This window comes from Prunus mume, linkage group LG7 (assembly GCF_029339155.1).
Source record: "Prunus mume cultivar Tortuosa linkage group LG7, ASM2933915v1, whole genome shotgun sequence".
In the NCBI taxonomy this organism is placed as follows: Eukaryota; Viridiplantae; Streptophyta; class Magnoliopsida; order Rosales; family Rosaceae; genus Prunus; species Prunus mume.
This window is the reverse complement of record NC_142704.1, coordinates 15,068,606-15,090,566: the sequence shown is the minus strand read 5'-3', so window position 1 is coordinate 15,090,566 and position 21,961 is coordinate 15,068,606. Positions and strand designations below refer to the sequence as shown.

The following is a 21,961-nucleotide window of genomic DNA, read 5'->3' as shown; positions in this document are numbered from 1 at the left end:
GGCAAAGAATTTCCAACTGTGCTGCATCCTTTTTTGATCCATTAGTGTCGGTGCATTTTCAGCAACAAAAATAGATAACCTGTAGGAACAGAAAAAGGCTTTTGCCATGCAGATATATTTCGAATCCGCTTCCTCGTAATTTAAGTATTAGTTTAAAATAGATTATCGCTTGTATAATGGCTAGAATTTCACCCTTCTGGTATATGCTGAATTCATCGCACTAAAACCACTTGCCACAGACAAATTCACGCACCTGAAATCTGCAAGCTCAATTCTTTACCCCAAAAAAAACCAAGTAAATTGATGAAAACTTGTGCATAGAAAAATTGAGGAAATCCAACAATAACTGGGGAAGATCAAAAGTTGAAGAAAGTTCAACATGTTTGATTGCTGAATCCAGTAGTGGACATAACAGAATACAAATGTTACAGTCTGAAATACATACTTCTACATCACTAACCAGAACTCCCATGGGGTTCAAATTTATAACACTTATATACACAAAGAAGAAAGACAGAAAATTGACACCAAAAAACAGAACAAAAAATATAGCTATTTTCACTGAAAGGGGAGGGAGCCATGTAGTTTTGGACCTAATAAAATTGTTTCAGCTCCTCAAACTCAATCTATACTAAAACAAAATGCTACCCAAGAAGACATGAGAAACGCGTGGAACCAGTATCTAACAGAGCTCGCTGCTTTGTCGGGAGCCTTAAAATGTCCCAAAAGCCCTGAACCACCATTGAAATCCAAAACAAACTCTCTGTTTCTCCTCTCCCTGGTTCCCATTTTTCTTACCGGGAGTCGCCGATTTTCGATGAAAGAGCTAACCTGAGCTGATCCTGAGTGTAAATTCGGCTGCCCATTTTCACAGTGGCTTGTTGTATCATCAAATCATTGACTACAGAAATGCTGGCATGGTGTACATCCAAATCAAGCTCTTTGAGAGAAGCCATTAATCTGGCTGCAGGGTGGTTCTTCTTGCAACACTGAATTCGAATCATGGCGTCCCATCCGATTATCTTCACATCAATATCCAAGTCTATCAATTTACTACTAGCTTGGTGTTTAGACATTTTGAGGTCTTGGTCTGACAGAGAACTCGAGTCTTTACAACCCAAGTCCTGGTTCATCGACTCCAATTGCTTCTGCAAATCCTCCTTATCGCTCTCCACTGTCTGCAGCTTCGCCTTCAGCTCGTTGATATACGATATGGCATCGCCCAGAAGCGATGCCTTGTCCATTTTCGACACGTTTGGTACCACCGCTCGGAGAGCATAGAATCTCTGGTTAAGCTTCTCTCTTCTTTGCCTCTCTGCTTCAACGTGGTTCAGGGGTTCTTCTCTCCCGTTGGCCGGTTTACGACCCCGTTTTCTCGGTCGTTTTTCTGGGTCCACAACCCGGCTACTATCAGTCTCCCGAACCACCGAGGCTTCAAGGTCGGAGTGGTCCGAATCGGCGGCGCCACCGCCGCCCGATTTCACGACACCACTGGACGGCAAAATCACCCCCGAGCTAAACGACAAGATCCCCTCGTCGTTGCTGCCGCGAGAGGGCGGCGACCTCTTCTTCTTGCTGTTGTTATCCTCGGCGGCGGCAATTTGGGAGTGCCCCGAAAACAATTTTCCATTGGCGCTGTAAGAGCTCCTCTTGCTCTCACCGAAACTCAAAATCTCCCCCGATTCAGGCTTCAACGAATTGGAATTGGAGTTCTTCACGCTGCTCCCGTCGTAACCATAATCGGAAAAATTGAGCTCCCTGGTGAAGAAGCTTTGCGTCTGCTGCTGTACTTGCTGCTGCGATTGTTGTAATTGAATCGCGCTCGGGTTCTCCGATAAGCTACTGGAACTCGGCTGGTGGCTTTCGAACTGAATTGGCTTCGAGACGGGCTGTGTGCTGGTGCTGGTGGGTGCCGAAGTAACGGGAGTCATGTTCACCGGGTCTTTGACTTCGATGGTGGTGGACGACGGATCGTTAATCCAGAGCGACGACGGGTCGTTTTCTCCCTGATCGGCACCGCCGCCGCTCATAGGCCACGAACCCACTTCCAAATTGTTGAAATTGAACAAAACCCGGACTTTGTTTGTCAGATCCGAGCTCTGGTAGATGAGCTCCGTCGAGCCCAGCTCAACCACCCCATTTGCCGTCGGAACGCAAACCAGAGTCTGCAGCCCAAACGCCTGGCCCTGTCTCGCCCGCTCGCACGGGGACGCCGCCAGCCGGTCCGGTCCAGCAACCCAGACCGGGGTCGAGTGAAAGAAGGCCTGACCCGGAAGCCCGCCGCCGGGGACGAACGACTGAGTCATCGAGACCAGGAAGAACCACTCGGTATCGGTCACCTCCTGATCCACTACTGCGTCGTCTGCTGACGTGTCGGCCCCGGAAATCAAGGAGTTGAGCTCGCGGAGGACTTTTTTCCTGTACTCCTGGTCGGCGGCGGACGTCGTCGTTTTGGCCTTAGCCTTGCCTTTGTCCCTCTCGTCCTTGTAAAACCCTTCACCCCACCCGAGAACGGTGCCGCCGGAGTAGTCGTACGAGGACTGCCAGAAGATGGCGTAGGTCCAGCTCTCGCGGGCGCCTTCGATGAGGGCCTGGAGGCGCTGCATGAGGGTCTCCTGGTTGAAGGGCGTGATGGACGGCTGAGATGGCGCGACAGCAGCCGCCTTCGGGTAGTCTGAAGTGGAGGCTGACGACTGAGGCTGGGCTTGGGGGTGAGCGGGTTGAGGCGTGGGCTGTGCCGATGGCGCCGCCCAAAACGACGTCAGATCGGATGAGCTCATAAAGGCCTCCATCAGCGACGCGTTGTCGTCCGTCCAAAGATTCATCGTCGGCGGTATCCGATAGTCCGTCATGTGAGCGATACCGTCTTAGTGACGTAAGAGTAGGTGTGGAGGAGGGAGAGAGGATAAGGTGCGGAGAGAAAACGAGAAGGTAGAGAGAGAGAGAATTTCGATTTGGGGAGTTTTGAATTTGTGTTTGGGGATTTATTTGGAGAGCATTTGAGCTGAATTTTGGTTGGGGAGGAAAGTGGGTGGAGGGTGGAGGAGAGAGTGAGCGGACAAAAAGTTTACTAGCGCAAGCCGAGTAAAAAAGAAGGGGAGTTTCGGGGAAAATCGGGTTGGCCGATTTAATCGCCAGCGTAGATTCTCCAAAAGCCGGCGTATGTACATCTATCAAAAGCTTGGACGTGCGTCACAAGTGTCACAGCTGGAAACTCTTTGACTTTTGACCATGCGGAAAGGGCTTTGGAGTTTTCCGACACTGCAAGTTGCAACACTAACACCATAATCACGTGCGGAGGTATGGCTTATTTATTACAAAAACATAAGTTTAAATAGAAAATGATAATAACAATAGAAATGTGGGTTTTGGGATAAGATGATTTTCCAATATCTTTATTTCACACGAGTAATGGAGTAAAAGTTTGACTGCATAATCTTTTGACTGGAATAAAAGGCTGAATCTATTCGGAAGCTTTATTTTTTAAAGAATTAGCGATAGGTACATTGCATTGAGGAAGGGGCACTTATCTTGGAATAAAGGCTGAATTTATTCAGAAACTTATAACGGCATAATCTTTTGTATTGAATTAATTACTTCAAACATCAGATTATTAATAATTATATATTTATATGAACAATTAAAATTATTAGTCGACTTTTTATTCGAGGAATGCTGCACATAAATGATATAATTAGTATAATTTTTTAGGCTTAATTCATTTTGAAACATGGGTTAAATCTCATTTTACTCTTGTTTGGTTCATGGGAAAAGAGGTTTGGGGATGAGAAATTAATTTTTTTTTTTCATATTTGGTAATCGTTGCTTTGCACTTGGGAAAGTAGGGGGGAAAGTGAAGCCCTCAAATCCACTTGAGTTTTGTTTTCCTCCTCATGGGAAAGTTATGAGCCAACATTAAATACACAGTTTTCATGATCATATTGTCCTCGTTTACAATTTAGAATTATAATATAGCATTAAATGCATTCTTTTTTTAAATTTGATTTCATATGGGTATACATGGAAATTTAAACAAACTTTGTTTTATATTCCTACATAAACTAAACATGTGAAAGGAAATAAAGTGCTATTTCTTGATTACTTTCCCAAGATTACCAAACATAGGAAAAGAATCTTCATTTCTCATCCCTTGAGAAATGACATAGTCATTTTTCATGATCATATTGCCCTCGTTAACAATTTAGAATTATAATATAACATTAAATGCTTTTTTTTTTTTTTTTTGATTTCATATGGGTATACATGGAAAATTAAACAAACTTTGTTTTATATTCCTACATAAACCAAACATGTGAAAGAAAATAAAGTGGTATTTCTTGATTACTTTCCCAAGATTACCAAACATAGGAAAAGAATCTTCATTTCTCATCCCTTGGGAAATGACATAGGAAGTGATTTCCCTTCAAAATTACTAACACACATCTGCCACATCATCAAACTTAACGGACATTTGATGGAGTTATGGTAGGGGCAATATGGAACATCAAACCTTGGTCAATGGAGCAGAGTGTGTCACTTTGACTTTAAGAGGGTAAACTGGGATTTAACTAATGTTTCAGGGTGCACTGTAGCACTTAAGCCTATTTTTTATTGGTTAAATACCTTTTTGGTCACTAGGATTTGCACGAAAATTCAATTTGGTCACTGAGAAAAAAAAAAGCCAAATTAGTCACTATGTTTCCTAAAGTTCATAATTTATAGATATCCCGTTATCTTCTGCTAAATGCAGTTTTTTTTATTTATTTATTATAAAAGACGTTTAATCTTCTCCCTCTACTTGTGACGCCCTCTAACAGAGGGTTGTAAAGCGCATTTAATCTTCCCCCAATTTGTTAAACCCTAATAGCACAATATACCCAATTTGTTTGATAACATATTTTGTTTTCTGTTTTCAAAAAAATGAAATTTAATTTTCAAAATCACCCTTTCTAGAGAGAAAACGATAATTGTAGTTTGTAGTCATAAATTTGGCACAAAAACCATAAGCCACACAAGCTAAGAACGGACCCAGAATTTCAAAATGCAGTGGGTTAAATTTACCTTATATACAAACTTACTAAAAAGATATGTGTGTGAAGGAGATCGTGGGGGATATGCGTGTGGTCTTAAATATTGATTGTTTTAGAAATATCAGTAGTCTAAAAACATGGAAACATCGACAAATTATCGTTGTCAGTAAAATTTTTATAAAATTACGGCAATGGTATGTTGCCTAAAACTACCAATACAATTACAACTCTCACAAGTAGAGACTAGACTACAAATAAACAGTTGATGCAATTATAACAACTCAAGAAATTGTAAACACATAACAAGTGAGTAAAACCCACTCAACCCCCTCGTTTGCCACCAAATTCGCCAACGAAACTACTAGCGCACTACTACTTCATCCTCACCAAAAATTGGGGAGGGGATGGGCGAAGAGGGGAGGGGAGGGGAGGGAAGGGTAGGGTAGAGAAGGAGAGGAGGGGAAAGAGGTGGAGATGGGTGGGGAAGGATGCCACCACCCCCAAAAGGGCGGTGGTGGCTGGAGTTGGTTCCTTATGGTTTTTTTTTAGAGAGAGTTCCTTAGAGCTTCAAAGCATCTGAGTAAAGAGTTTAGTGGAGGAGAAAAGGTAAAAAAGAAGTGGTGGCCTGTTTTGAAAACTTCCCGTATTTGTTAAAACAACTTGAAAGTGTTTTCAGTTTTCCTTTTTCTTTTTTTTTCGCTCCTTTCTCATTCATCAATTTTACATCACCAAAATTGTAATGCATTGCGGTTAGGACCTCCAGATCCAAAATTACAAAAATAAATAAATAAAATAATCCTAACTTCAAAAATATTTCACCGAAAAATACTACGGACCGTTTGTAACATGTACTTTCATTATATGATCTCAAAATTACAATTTGACCCCAACAAAATTCAATATCCAAGTTCCACAAAAAATTGAAAACAGTTTTGAGTTATAAAAATAAAATAAAAAATAATAATAAAACTAAAATTAGTTGCAAAACAAGTTTTTTGTTTTCAATATGGTAAAAATGAAATGATTATCAAACACAATGTACAAATGCATATGCTATTGTTTGCTATTTTTACAAAGGATGTTCCGGGTGCACTTTCTTGTCCGCTATAGTTATTATGATTAACAAATCCTCCTTGTGAATATGTCATAATTGAAACTGTTCATCTATACAACAAATCAGCTCTAGATCGTTTAGTTATCTATATGTATCAAATAAATACTCAATTCATCATAAGGATCTTAACCGTTACTAAAATCATAAATTTGTTCCACACACATGCATTATTAAACGATCTCTAATTATTTTTCTAAAGATATTACTTTTAAATTGTGACTTAAGCATTGAACTGTCTCAATGATGACATGTCCAATACGAAGATTAGTAAACAACAGTTGAGAAGGACAAAGAGATGCACAAACTGTTCTAACATACGAAGCAAAGCATCCATGTTCATCACCTTCGTACAGTTAGGTTCCACGAAGTAGCCGCCTCTCGGCACAGCAGCAGTGAAAATTCAAATCCTCGGCGCACGCCATCGAACTAATCGGCCATCCATCTGAGGCTCCTGTTTTCCTCTCAGGTTAATTACTTTGAATCGAGTAGCGGACAACGACTGAAGGACGGAATATAAAACATAAAAGACAAAAAGGGTGGGGACGCGTTGGCTTCGCTGATTGAATCCTGGCCCTTGATCTGGTCGCCCCTAATTCGTCCTTTCCCCCGTTTTCAAAATTCCCACACCAGATAATCATTAATTTATTACAATTTGCTCGTATATTAATATACGCCTTAAATATTTAAAAACACGTTTTGCTTGATGCGTGTCGTAAAAGCACGTTTCGCTTCTTTTTTTCCTTTTTTATTTTTGTTTTGTTAGGCACGTGTTACATTCCTCCTTCCCATGTGAAAAACCCGCCCCATCTTTTTCTTTTTTTAATTTTTTTTAATTTTAAATATTTATCTTATCCTTTGTTTATTTTCGTTAAAACCCATGAACCTTATCGTCACGAACGCCAACATTTTCAAAGGGTCCACTAAGAGCCCACTACGACGTCGTTCTCATCATCCCATTGCAATACATGCTAATCTGTTTTAATCTCTCAAATTTATTTGTTCTTTTGTCGTCTAATTTTTGAATCCATTATTATTTTTTCCCCTTTTTGTTTCTTCTGCTAAGAGATTGTTTTGTTTTTTTTTTGTTGAGGAATCTTTTTCTTTTTCTTGAGCACGAATCAATTGCAAAACAAAAATCACAAAGTACAGAAGCTAATTGTTGTAAACAAAAGCTTGTCCTGCTTCCAGAAGGTGACCCTCATGTTGAACTAAACAAAAGAGGAAAACTCAGGTGCGTAGCTTTGCTTCTTTACTTGGTGGTTATTTTTTTTTATTTTATAAAGCGATATTTTAGTCTAATATACAGAGTACAGGATCGAACTAAAATACAAAGAATCAACACACTAGTTTGACCAACTGATTTAACTCACTGCTGTTAAATAGAGTCGTTAATTAGATAATCACATGGTGCGATTGTGGATGTTGTCACTATCGCTTGCACCACACTTTACGAAAAGATAATGATTTCTAATGAGGGTCCATGAATGCGGACATGGTTTTCCACCAAGGCTGGTCTCGTATATCTTTCAATATTCAGCAGAAAGAGAAAAAGTGAAAAAAGAAGTAATAAATTACAAGGTTAATTTCAGCTTAGTGCATTGAATCTTTCATCAAATAGCATGGTTAAATCGTGTTTTTCAATTTAAATATCTTAGTGTCGGCACGTTTACGAAATAGTGATAATTTCATCGTTAAAGAAGATCATCAAAAGATGATGTGACATATGAACCTGGTGGCTAGTGATGATATAATTTCGTTGTTACGATAAAGTTAAAAATTACATTCAAAATTAAGAGATAAGATTAAAAATCTTAACTAAAAATTTGAAACACCAATAATGAGAAGGAAGAAACACAATTAAATAGCCAAAACAATAACCTCGTTTCAGCTCAAACCAACATCTTCAAGACCCTATTGAGCGACATCACCAACCACGATGACGATGCCCCTATCATCTTCTTTGAAAGCAACCCGTCCATGAGGAATCCGACCCACATCTAGCAATCATCCCCAGTTGCACCCCTTCCTCAGCCCATACCCTTAACCACCATCTTCAGCCACACCCCTTCCTTCAATCCAGAGTCACCACCACCACCCTTTTCAGAAAAACCCCTCCTTCTTCCTCTATAAAACTTATTTCATATTTCATTTTGGTGCAAAAGAAAATTCAAGGGAATAATCAAGCCATCAATGAGCCAAAGAAAATTCAAGTAGGAATTCTCATTCTTTGTGTTAGCAGACTAGTATGAATATGACCAAGCCAAAGTGATTTTTCGGGTAACGATTTTGCACTATTAGCTTAGTTTTTGGACTCCAAACTAAATATTTGATCATTTTTCTACGTACGCATACTAAACTTAGAGCATGCGAATCGCTATCTTTTTTTTCAACACTTGACGTCGTAACGCTCTTTTCGGTACATTAAAGATATTGAACCTTTACAATCTCCAATCCAAGTAAAGATTATTAATGCTGTATGATCAAAATCGCTTTCACCAATTTAAAAATAAAAATAGAAATGTTGATGCACATGAATCTAAATGGGATGTCAGTTTTTCAGGGTCCCATAAGGACGAGAGAGGGAAATAAGGAGGACAAAAAAGTCGCAGGAAATAAACGTGAAAACAATTGAAGCGACTAGGGAAAGCTACAGGGTTTGCTTTGCTCAGCCTTAAACGAGCCAATCGTGTCTTGCTCTTACTTTTTATTTTTTCGATTATTTGTGGACGGCAGATTCATTCATGCCTCTAATAATTGTCGTCCGCATTTGTCACGCTCACGCCTACTTTCATTTCATCTGCCTCGTTCTATAGCAGCCGTGTATATCGTACACGACAACGATGTACACAACTTCGTACAATGTACATTAAAAAATAGGTCAAACTTACATTTCTGAGTCCTTAGAATTTGCTTGATTTTTCACTTGACACTTTTGATCATTAGAGATTTTTATAGGACTAGGCTAATTTTTTATTTTATTTTTACAGGAGATATATTATACGACTTTTTTTCTTCTCTTGAAACGAAAATGTGAATAAAATTTTATAAATCAAACAAGGCCACATTACGAGCAAATATAACACAAAAAAGTACAAAATATAAATAAATACCAGATCAAACACATTGTTCAACTACTTGAGATCCGAGTTGAGAAAGTTCCTCAGAAATTGAAGTATCAACATTATATGCAGAAAGTGTATGTGTATCCTTATTATCTTTACCTTTTTTCTTTTTTTTTAAGAATAGTTTTTCTTCTCTTTGTTTGTCTATTATCATCATGTGACATGATATCCTAACAAGAAATACTAGACACCAAAAATCATATATACTAAATAATAATTTAAGTTGCAAAAATAAAACATATATAACAATCCCCAAAAGTTTTCACCCAAACCCTAAATCATAAAAATTTAACGACGACAATTCAAATTGGAAATTGGATATAAACAATTCAGAGCTATTTATTGCAGGCTCTGAAGGCTCAAATATGGTGGTTTGGGTGGCTAGAAGAAAAATTCTGATGTTTGCTTCTAATCAAATTTATATAGGCTATGGATTGCATATTTACTATTTCCTATATGCTTCAAGAGTGGGCTTATTTCTACATAGAGAGCCGAACTTATTTACTTTAATTAAACCACTAAAACTACACACACACACAAAAATCAGCACTGGGTTGGAGCAAATGTAGATCCGTCCTTATGCCACCCCTCTAGTTATGGGACCTACTGGAAAAATACCCAAAGCTAGAAGAATCAACTTTAGTCATTTTCTCTTCATTTAATTTATAATAATTTCTATTTACGTTTCCCAAAATATTGCACCACTTGTTGGCAAGAGCGCTACTACTAGGATAATGTTGTTTATAAATCTGAAGTAAACTTGCACGACTATAAAATGATAATGCAAATCCAATATTTTTACTATTTATATTAATATATATATATATATTATATGATATATAATATTATAATATATTAGATTATTTTTAGGATATTTACTCTAAAATAAATCGACCAAAGCAGCATGCGAACTCTCTCTTTTTTTTTTCTCTTTTTTTTTTCTCCCTTTCTTAGTGATTAAGCTCAATTACCGTATAAAGTCATCATATCACTCTTTTTAGGATTATATTTTCCGCAACTTGCATTGGTTTACTTTTCAAATGTAACATAGTCATGTGAAATGAAATACAACAATTTTATTATTGAAAGCTAAAACGAATACATAGGGCTCATAAATAAAAACAAAAACAATAAACTATTAATCGATATTTATTTATTTGATCGTAAATAACTAAATTTCATTAACCGGAAGCATTGGTTACAATAAGGTCATCAAGAATACAATTCATTAGCCACACAGGGTTTTCTTCTAACCAATAACAAGGACCTTGTTCGTGTCAAGCAAAACAAGCAATAGCACGAACCACTTTGTTACACTCCCTAAGTCGAAATTGGACTTCCTTTAAAGAAAGGGAGTTTCACTAAAACACCCAAAATGGGGGTTGAAATTATAAAAAAATTCAAATACTATTTAAACATATAAACACACCCAAAACCCATTATTACACACACTTAAAAACTTATTTATAAACACACCCAAAAAGTTGACTTTGGGGTTGATTTTGAGTGTGTTTCTATGTTTAAATAGTGCTTGGATTTTTTTATAAATACATGTCTAGGATTGGGTTTATTTATAAATTTGTATTAAAGAAAACTGCATGAGGAAGTCTCTCACATCATCCACAATGTTGTTGACAATAGCCCAAATAGTTTCCCCTGAATTAATCATCATAACAGCCTTAGAAGAGTCAGATTCTATGAGGAAAGGGAAAAAAACCAGCAGCTGTAGCAAATAAAATTCCTCTATAGATAAATTGCAATTTTGTAGCTAAAACGGAAACCCCGTGAGGGCTTTGCATGGACTAGGGCATCCATAAAAACTCCAGAATCATTACGAACAACTACACTTATACTACGCAAGCCTGTTGCATTGTCAATAGCTCCATCAACATTGAGTGTTGATATATTTCTTATTTATAATATTATGAAGCGAAAGCCCATAAATATATGAAGCCAAATTATCAACCTAATATAAAGCCAACATTGCAATCACCATTCTAATTTCTAAATTGCTGACATGAGCATCTACAACAGTATTTTCAAAGGCTTTTAAATAATAGATATTTAGTTATATACTCATTCTTAACACTAATGATATAGATAAATCATACACCATTCAACATTCATACAAAGTAACAAACTAATAATCTAATTATATTAAAAGTTAATGTGTGTGATAAAGCATAATAACAAATGGTGATAACCAATAATAAAATATTAAGTAGAAAAAAAATAATGAAATTAATATAAGTCGTTTAATTCGATCTTTTTTCAAATAAACCAAATCGAACCACACCACTTGTTTATACCATATTTGACCAAGCAACTAGAAGCAACTCTAGGCAAAGCAAAGAGTCCCACATTGGAATATTATAAGAAGTGAAGGCTCCCCCTTACCTATAAAAGGAGATCACTCTCCCCTTAGAAAAGGATCCTTGAGCTGGGCTTGATCTTTAGTCATAACCTTCCCCTTTCTTACATTTAAATTTGGGTCCAACCCCATGTACAAATGTAAATACACAATATTACAATAATGAGAATATACTTCTCCGTGGACGTAGCCCATTCATTAAGGGTGAACCACGTATATATTGTCTTCTGTATGTTTATCGCTTGCTCAAATCCTCACACACTTGGTGAAGGTCCTCACCTTCACCCATCATCCATCACACCTCATCACTAAGTTGGTCTTAAAAGTGCCGAACCATTTTTTGAGCGTCAACAGTTTGGCGCCGTCTGTGGAAATCGACACAAAAGCTTCATCATTCTCCCTTCTTCAGTGCCCTTCGGCAGAGACCTTCGGCACCCCTACAATCAGCATCACCTAACTTGCCGAACCGCAATACCATAATAGAGCAACCATGAGGGTCAAGAGAGTAACATGCAGAAGATAAATCCTTGCAATATAATAGTCAGAAAAAGAGGAAATACAGGGACCACCCTAACTTTTCTTTACATGCCATACCGTTCGGCATATTCCTTGGAAAATATTATTGGAGGAAGCCACTATTTTAGCCCAGGGGACTTTGTTTCATCATCGGCCACCTTATTTAATATTGGAAGGAATGGACCACAACTAGGATGAAGGAATCCAAAGCTAGGCCACGTGAATAATCTGCAAATGATAAGCAACATGGCTATTTGCTTATTATTTATTATTATTTGAGGGATAATGTTGTTGATAACATTGCTTCATGCTCCCCTAAAATGCTAGTGGAAACCAAAGCTGCTGTTCGGCACCCACAGACTAAGTAATTACTCAAGTCACCCTGGAGGCACCTCATCATCAAAGCAAAGGTTGCAAGGCTCACAGTATCGTTCGGCACCCTTTCATCATTCGGCATGCGATGTCTTCACATCCCCCCAATGATTCAGAATCGGCCTTCGGTCTTCGGCCATCGGTACCTTCCATCATTCGGTCGCGTGCGATGTCTTCACATCCCCCAATGATTGGAATCGGCCTTGACCTTGGCCATCGGCACCCTTTCCATCATTAAATCACGCGCGATGTCTTCACATCCCCAATGATTGGAATCGGCCTTGACCTTGCCATCGCTACCTTCCATTATTCGCGCGTGCGATGTCTTCACATCCCCAATGATTGAATCGACCATCAGCCTTGGCACCTTCCATCATTCGTGCGATGGTCTTCACATCCCCTAATGATTCGGCATTCAGCCTTCGCCATCGGTACCTTCCATTATTCGGCTCGTGCGATGTCTTCACATCCCCCAATGATTGAAATCGGCCATCGCCTTGACACCCTTCCATCATTCGGCGTGCGATGTCTTTACATCCCCAATGATTGAATCGGCCTTGCCTTCACCATCGGTACCTTCCATCATTCGCGCGCGATGTCTTCACATCCCAATTCGGAATCGCCATCGGCACCCTTTCCATCATTCGTCGCGTCGATGTCTTCACATCCCCAATGATTCAATCGGCCTTCACCGGTCATCGACCTTTAGCCATCGGTACCTTCTATTATTCGCGTGCTATGTCTTTACATCCTAAAGATTTGGAATCGACCATAAGCCTTGGCACCCTTCCATCATTCGGCGTGCGATGTCTTCACATCCCCAATGATTCGAATCGGCCTTCGGCCATCGCCTTGGCACCATTCCATCATTAGGAGTGCGATGTCTTCACATCTCCCAATGATTGAATCGCCATCACCTTGACCATCGGTACATTCCATTATTCGGCGTGTGCGATGTCTTCACATCCCCAATGATTCTGGCCTTGACCTTGGCTATCAACCTTCGGCACCCTTCCATCATTCGGCGTCGATGTCTTCACATCCCCCAATGATTCGAATCGACCTTTGGCCATCGACCTTTGGCCATCGATACCTTCCATCATTCGGCGTCGATGTCTTCACATCCCCAATGATTCGAATCGGCCTTGGCCATCGGTACCTTTCATCATTCGGCGCATCGATGTCTTCACATCCCCAATGATTCGAATCGGCCTTGACCTTGGCCATCGGCACTCTTTCCATCATTCGTCGCGTGCGATGTCTTCACATCCCCAATGATTGAATCGGCCTTGACCTTCGCCATCGACCTTGCCATTGGTACCTTTCATCATTCGGCGCGTGCGATGCCTTCACATCTCCCCAATGATTTGGAATCGGCCTTCCGCCTTTGGCTATCAGTCATCGCCTTCGGTACTCCGTCATCATACTACTTGGAAGAAGACTAAGGTGTTGCTCGGTCAATGCATTGAAAATTACAAGTCCTCAACCAAGGAGTACCTCCTTGCTTGAGAACTTGGGGGACTTCTGTTTATACCATATTTGACCAAGCAACTAGAAGCAACTCTAGGCAAAGCAAAGAGTCCCACATTGGAATATTACAAGAAGTGAAGGCTCCCCCTCACCTATAAAAGGAGACCACTCTCCCCTTAGAAAATGATCTTTGGGCTGGGCTTGATCTTTAGTCATGACCTTCCCCTTTCTTACATTTAAATTTGGGTCCAACCCCATGTACAAATGTAAATACACAATATTACAATAATGAGAATATACTTCTCCGTAGACTTAGCCCATTCATTAAGGGTGAACCACGTATATCTTGTATTCTGTATGTTTATCGCTTGCTCAAATCCTCACACACTTGGTGAAGGTCCTCACCTTCACCCATCATCCATCACACCTCATCACTAAGTTGGCCTCAAAAGTGCCGAACCATTTTTGAGCGTCAACACCACTCAAATTAATTTAATTTGACCGATTTAAATAGTTCATACCCTTTTGTGCTAGAAATCTGAATTATAAAGTTAGCAAAGAAATTAAGAATAAAGTTAAAATGAAGACATTCGACCCAAAAAAAAAAAAAAAAAAGGTTAAAATGAAGACACAGAAAATTCTACAAATTGGCAGATTCATCAGCAGCAAGTGGCACCAAATCTCGACCACCTACGTGTTGACGCTAGGTTGTGCTGCCAAAGTGGAAGGCTGTTTTAAACACATGGAATATGTCTTTGCATAATAAAATATCTAATTTTGCACAAGTATTCTTTCATATTATTTGGTGGAATGGGGCCGAAGCCCAATTGTTCTTTTATTTATTTATTTTTATTTAATAAATTTTTTTGAGATTGCATTCATAATGCTGGGATTAAAATTCTGAATCTTTTATTTATTTATTTTTTTTTTTATAACTTTAATGTTTGCTTGGATTCTCAAGAAAGAAAATAAAAAAAATGTTTGCTTCCGATTTATTATAACTTATAATTATAGTTTTCATAGAGATTCTTATATTTTTATATAACCAATGAGTAAAATTATTATAATGTAAACGTGTTGTCATTTGTCTTTATTGAATTTTATCATGCGTTTGATGATAATAATAATAATAATAATAATAATAATAATAATAGTAATGTAATTGACTCACCACTAGTGTAGTGGTTTAGAGCAATTATTTTCCCAAGAAATGTCCTGAGTTTAAGTCATATCGTATATGTGAGCAGTGGTGGAGCCAGGATTTCACATTAGAGGGAGCTCTTCACAAAATTTTAAAAAGTAATTCGAATAGAAGCGCTCACACACTAACTGGTTAATAAGTTAATGCAATACTAACTACTCGATTTAGCCCACTTCATAATATCATTTCATATTGATTAATAATTTATCAACTCATTAAAATCATAATTGTCTTCAATTTCATATTTTAACATTGTTGAATATTAATCTCATCATATTCACTATTAAAGGTTCAAAAGTTAATAATTTATATTCCAATAGAGAGAAGAAGTACAAAAAAATTTCATAAATCCCAATATTACGGTACCCTACTTAGACATATAAAAAGGGAGGGAAAAAAATTCACAAAGCTTAAGTTAAACAAAAGAGGAAAAGAAAGAGAAAAAAGAATTAGGTGTTTTTAGTGCGAATATCATAATCTAACCTAGAAGTTTTAAGGAAAAGTAGAAGAGTGATTAATAAGTTTTATGTTCACTGACTTTGCAGCTCACTTTCTTGCTGATTTGGGTCATAAGTTACCATAATGCATGCATGCATGAAGTTATGGGACTATGACAAGTAGGGTGGTGGTTGTACTCGTATTTTCACAACATTTAGCCTATTTGAATAATCTAATGGTTTAAGACATAACACATCAATAAACTTTAACAAAATTTAATAACTTCAAAAAATAGAAAATTCAATTTAAAATTAAGAAATGAGATTAAAAAAATCAAAAAATCCAGAAGGTGGACTCCCCCGCCCCACCCCATCCCCGCCATGACCATCCTTACCCACCCCAACACCACCTAAGCCGCCATACCAAATGCCATCTCTCTATCTCACTCTCTCACCATCCCTTCCCACCTCAACGCCTTCCAAAATTGTGCCATTTTTCACCTAAATTATATTGTGGAGGATATGCTTCTGCATAAACGAAGTTGGAGGAAAATCATGGGTTCAATTAATGGTTTCTCAAGCCCATTTGCATATATTGATATGAAGGAAAATTCAAGCAATTTCACCACATCAATGGCTGTGATGATATGTAAAATGTTTTGTTGACTGACTTCCTCCTACCCGATTCCTCACAGCCCCTTCCTTCATCTTTTGCCAGAAAGCAATAGGTTTTTAGTATTTATTATTTTTACTTCAACAATAAAACAATTGTTAATTTAAAACATATTATATAATGTTAAACATTTATGTTGATGATGTCATGTTTTAAACCGTTAGATTATTTGAATGGATTAGATGTTGCGAAATGCGGATAAATGCACAACCTTTAAATGTAGAGGCTCAAAATCCGTTTTAAAACGACTCAATCAAATTTATAAATAAACCCAATCCTAGACATGTATTTATAAAAAAACCCTAACACTATTTAAACATAGAAACACACCCAAACTCAACTCCAAAATCAACAATTGTATATTTTTTGGGTGTGTTTATAAATGGATTTTGAGTGTGTGTAATGATAGGTTTTGGGTGTGTTTATAAAGTGTTTTGGGTGTTGGATTTTTTTATAATTTCAGCCCCCATTTTGGGTGTTTTAGTGAAACCCCCTTTAACTTATCCTAATAAATGCATACATGTTTAGGGTTAGTGTAGTGGTTTGGAGTAATTGCTCATTTAGGTAAAGTCTTGGGTTTGAGTCCTAGTATCCGTGTAGTGTGTGTGAGTTTAGTATATAATCGCCCATCTCAATAGAAAAGGTCCTCAAAAAAAAAAAAAAAAAAAAAGCACACAAGTTTGCCAAACTAATTATTAAAAAACAAAAAAAAACCTCGTTGAGTTTAACCAAAACAAGAAAAAAAATGCTTACAGAAAAAAGAAGAAGTCCCAAGTACAATAAATTAGATAACAAGTGGTCATACAAAAATATTTATGGTGTGCCGCATATGAGGGCAGGGAATTGCCTATTCAGAGTGTATACATCCAAGTTTTGAAGAGAAGTTGATGTTTCACACCAAAACTAATTGGTAAGGCCATCTCCAACCCATGAGGCCAAAGCTAAAAAATCCTAAATTTTAGCCAAATTTCTCTCATAATCTAAGAAAAGTAACGAACTAAAATTTGGAAACATCCAAACTCAGGGCCAAATACCAATCTAGCTATTGCTTGGAATTTTTTTTGGTGGAGCCCACACAGCCATGATGCAGCCCATGTGCAAGGAGGAAACAATGGGGCCCACGTTACTGATCTTGCAGAAACTATCGCGCTAGGTGTCGAAGCATTTTTAATTTCATTTTTTTTTTCAATAGTAACTCAAATCAATGATACATATTAAATCCAAGCTATTTTAACGGGAAAAAAAAAGATCCAAAGACTGAAATTTAAATCCAATAGTTAAAATAATATTTTAAATTAATATAAATCATATCCAAACTCTATAATACACCTATTTCTCAAATAAAATTTTATTTATGGAATTTTAGTTTTTTTGGGTCAAATTGTTTAAAAAAATAAATTGTAAAGTTATTTAAAAAGATTAAATGAAGAAAAATTAGACTTCAATTATTTAATAAAGTTGCAGATTTAAAATTTGAGTCTGAAGGGTTGAGGAAAAAATGGTTTGAGTCTGGAGAAAACCCAAATAGTTACTTTTTGGAGGGAGGAAATTTGGGTTTAGAACTAAATGTTTGGAGAATGTCTAATGAGAAGAGTAGCCCAATTCCTTATAAACTCAAGTAAATCCCTTAACTTATCAATGTACAACAAACATTCTCAACAAGTTTCTATAGCATAAAATCACGTGATTTATGATAGAAACTAAGGTGTATATAGCCGGTGATGTGTAAGTTTTTCCCGAACCACTTGTTTGGATCCTCCAATACTCAGGTCAAATAAACTAAAACAAAAGAGGAGACACCGCGTATAAAATTGTACCATCAGCCAAACCGGGAATGCCTACGGCGTCGTAGCCCCAAACTTACGACCACGTGGGCTGCGCGCAAGAGCGAGTAGAGAGAGACCCGAGGGCCCTATAACTGATTTTTAAAGGGGTGAAAGCAAAAGTGCGTGGAGTGGAGCAGCACCAATCAGGTTTTTATTTTTAGGTGTGGGTCTTGTGTCGTATCTCTTGAAATTCAAGGAAGCACGTGATTCATTCATATCACACGTCACGCGGTTTTCGACCTTTTGCACATTTTGCCACTCATCCGACATATCGTTTAGCAGTAGTTGCTTTATTCTTTAAGTGGGGGCATGCATTGTTAATGGGACATTAACAGTGATTGATTGCTTTCATTAGTTTAGTGGGTAGAGTGGTTGGACAGGTGGCATTGTCTAACTTAGTGCATATATATATATATATATATATATTTTTTTTTCTGTTTACCTAGATTTTATTTTAGTAGTTTTAAAAAGGTTTTCCATAAGATTAGACTTTATTTTATTGTTGTCCAGGGGAAAAAAAAACAAGGAACAAAATCTTATCCATATGATACCAAATGTTTTTTTTTGGGTCAAAGTTTAAAAGTATTTTTACTCACCACTTTAACCAGAGGTATACCATCACCACCATTTTGAACACTTGACACGTGTTCATAGACTATAATTCCATAAATACAAAGGAAAGAGTTAACCATGGTCATGCCTATGGACACGTGTTAAGTATTGAGAAGGGTAATAAAGATACACCTTAAGTTAAAATTATGAGCAAAAAATATTTTCCAAAATTTGAGGGAGAAGGAGATGTGTCATTGGGGATGAGACCACTAATCCACATGCAAATACTTTTACTACTGAATTATGGACATGTTGACATATGATACCAAATGCTTTGATTCAGGACCCACCACTTGTAATTTTGGGTTGTAAAGGGTGGATTTTTTTAAAGATATAACAAATAATAAAATATGAATTCTCCATAATTCTTAAATCATTTTCCCACTAATAGTGGTGAAAATTTAACCTTATTTGAATTTAATTAACTCCACATTAAGCATTAGGGTTCATCATTATTTGATACAAACATTTAAATAACCCTGCCAAAAAGTTGATTTAATATATAAAAAATTGAATAACTTAGCTTTGGCAACATGAACAACTTTTTTCATTTTTTAAATGATATTGTATAAATTCTTATAGAATTGTAAGTTTCTTATGGTTTTGTTAGCATAATCTTTGTCCACATGGGTAGAGGTGAAAAAGCTTAACCAACTGAGACTCTTTTGGCTTTGAAAAAAGTTTATAAATAAGAAGATGATAGTTCGGGTTCATTATTTATTTAAAAATAAAAAGAGACCCGTAGATGCTCGCAAATCTAGTAGTTGAGTACATTTACTTAAACCCTAAGCTCCCATTTGACCTTTCTTCTACCAATGAAAAAAGAAAAGAAATATCAGGGAATTAAGTAGGCTGTAGAGCAACTATGTTGTATTCCCTTTCAATGATTTCATTGACTAGACCTTAATTGATTAGATCCAATGCATGTCTAAAATATAATGGACCCCATAAATCAGAGGGGAAGATTTGAGGCATATTATTGTGGAAAGCAATTCTTTGAGGAGATGTATATAGCTCATGAAAAGTTATTTGGGATCCTAGTTTCTTTTTGAACTTTTTTACTTCGGAGAATTCAGAAAATCTATTCTTTTTTCTTTTTCTTTTTGTTCAGAAGAAAAATCTAATCTAATCTTATATAGTTTTTCATTGAGTTTGATATGCTTGAGATGGACTTCATTTCTATGGTCCATATTTTAACAGGCCCCTTTGCCTCTTCCACGACAAATAGTGAGGAACCAGATCCTCTTTTGGCTGGGCCCTTCATTGCTTCACCCATTATAGTACATATTTTTAAGGATCATGCTTCTTTTATCATTCTTCTTTTACTAGTTGTGTTAGGGTTACACATTCGAGTTTAACCATAGCCATTTTGTAGGATGCTATAAAAGGGCTTTGAATGTCAACGGGTCTAGTCCAGTAGAAAAGAGTTTTGACTTACCGATTAATGGTCTCAGATTTGAACTTTCATGATACATTGGCGGTGTGCGTGAGAGAAATTCTCTCCCATTTCCTAACTTCGAAAAGAAAAAGTTTTGAATTTTGAACATATATAAAGGTGGGTTGAGTTCAATTATGCAAATGTTGGTCCGGGCCAATGATATTATAGAGTAGGCAAACCAACATCTCTGTCCCCTTCTCCATTTTTAGCTGCAAAACTAATATAAATGACAAATCAGGAACATCAACCATGAATGAATCAACGTTTGCCCAACATACTTTTGAAATCTAAAAGTGGTGACGTGATATGTTTGCTTACAACTAGTTCTATTAAGAAAACAACAATTTTTTATGGGCAACACGACAAGATAGTGTGGATTCAAACGGGGGCCTTAGAATCACCGAAACTCGTGACTTGCTGAAGGAGCTAAAGCATGTAGAATTCAAGCCCAAGCCCAAGTTCTTAAATTAGTGAGTGTATTGCACTATTTACACGCATTGTTTTTCAGTGATAAGAATCGTCTAGTTTTTAGATATTCCTTTAAAATTAACTTTGGAAAAAAAAAATCACTTGAATCCCTTAAAGATGGTTATTATTTTAGTATTTTCTTGGAGCATTGTGTTAGTCTATTTTGTTGCTCACAATTAGATCACTTAATGGTTTTCAATTTGTCTAATTTTTTGCAAGAGTAATCTATGACTGAAGACTTCAAAAATAGAAGAAATTTTTGTATGTTCCGGGTACACCAACTGGTGTATCATCCAATATACGTAGGACATGTGAAAATATTTTATTTTTATTTTAAGAAAGCATTGCAGTAAGTTGGAGAATCCAAATCACATGTCTTATGTATATTGAATTTGAGGTTACCATTTAGCCCTTGAGCCCATGGGCTAATGGAGGCCCACCCGACCTATTGAGAAAAAGCCCAACTCGTTATTTAATGGGCTAGGTTTGGGTTAGGGTGTTTAAAGCTCAACCTGGCCAATTTGAGCCATAAAAACCCAACTCGGCCCCCTCATAAAAGCTCGGCCCGCAAGCCCATGTATATAACCCATTCCTCTGTGCACCAAAGAGAGGCATTACGTCTGTATTAGAGGTGTCAAGCGGGACGGGCCGGCCCAACACGGCACGAGCCTAGCTGTTTAAATGAGGCACGGCACGACACGAGCACGAATAGTAATGGGCCGTGCTCGGCATGGTACGAAAACTTGGGCGGGCGGAATAAAAATGAGGTCTAATGGACCGGGCGGGCTTGCTCGAGCCCGCTTCAAGCAACGAGCCCAAGCCTGCTTTAAACACGGCCTACTTAACTTTTTTTTTCTTTCTCAAATGTCAAAATGCAAAAATTTGACATCTAATATCGTTGTTTATATGGTTTTTTTATTTTTATTTTATAATCATAAACATATATTTGATGTCTTTCATTTTAGGGAAATTTTTGGATCCTTAATTAATTAAACATATCAACTAAAAATTAATTTAATAATATTGGACTTGATATCTAATCAGTATATATGACATATACACTTATCTTATAATCAAAGCAAGACATTTCTTCACATATAAAATAATAAGTTGTTTAAAGATGAAAAGTTGAAGTGGACTTTGTGGCGTTGTACACTTTTTGCCCTCCGCCTTTTATATTGTTTGGATGTTTGATTGATTAATGTTTTCAAATAATTCATCATTTCTTGCCTCTAATTATATTTTTAATGTTTATAATTTGAATTATCAAGTGAAAAAACTTCAAATTAAATGGGTTGGTTCTTGGGCCCG

General features: G+C 37.3%; 1 protein-coding gene across 1 annotated transcript; it reads right to left on the bottom strand.

Annotated features, from left to right (window-relative positions):
- Positions 1-363: 363 nt before the first annotated feature.
- Positions 364-3,205, bottom strand: MYC2 (Basic helix-loop-helix (bHLH) DNA-binding family protein). The gene has a single exon (XM_008240025.3). The coding sequence runs from the start codon at positions 2,850-2,852 to the stop codon at positions 795-797; it is 2,058 nt and encodes a 685-aa protein (XP_008238247.1). The 5' UTR covers positions 2,853-3,205; the 3' UTR covers positions 364-794.
- Positions 3,206-21,961: the final 18,756 nt, after the last annotated feature.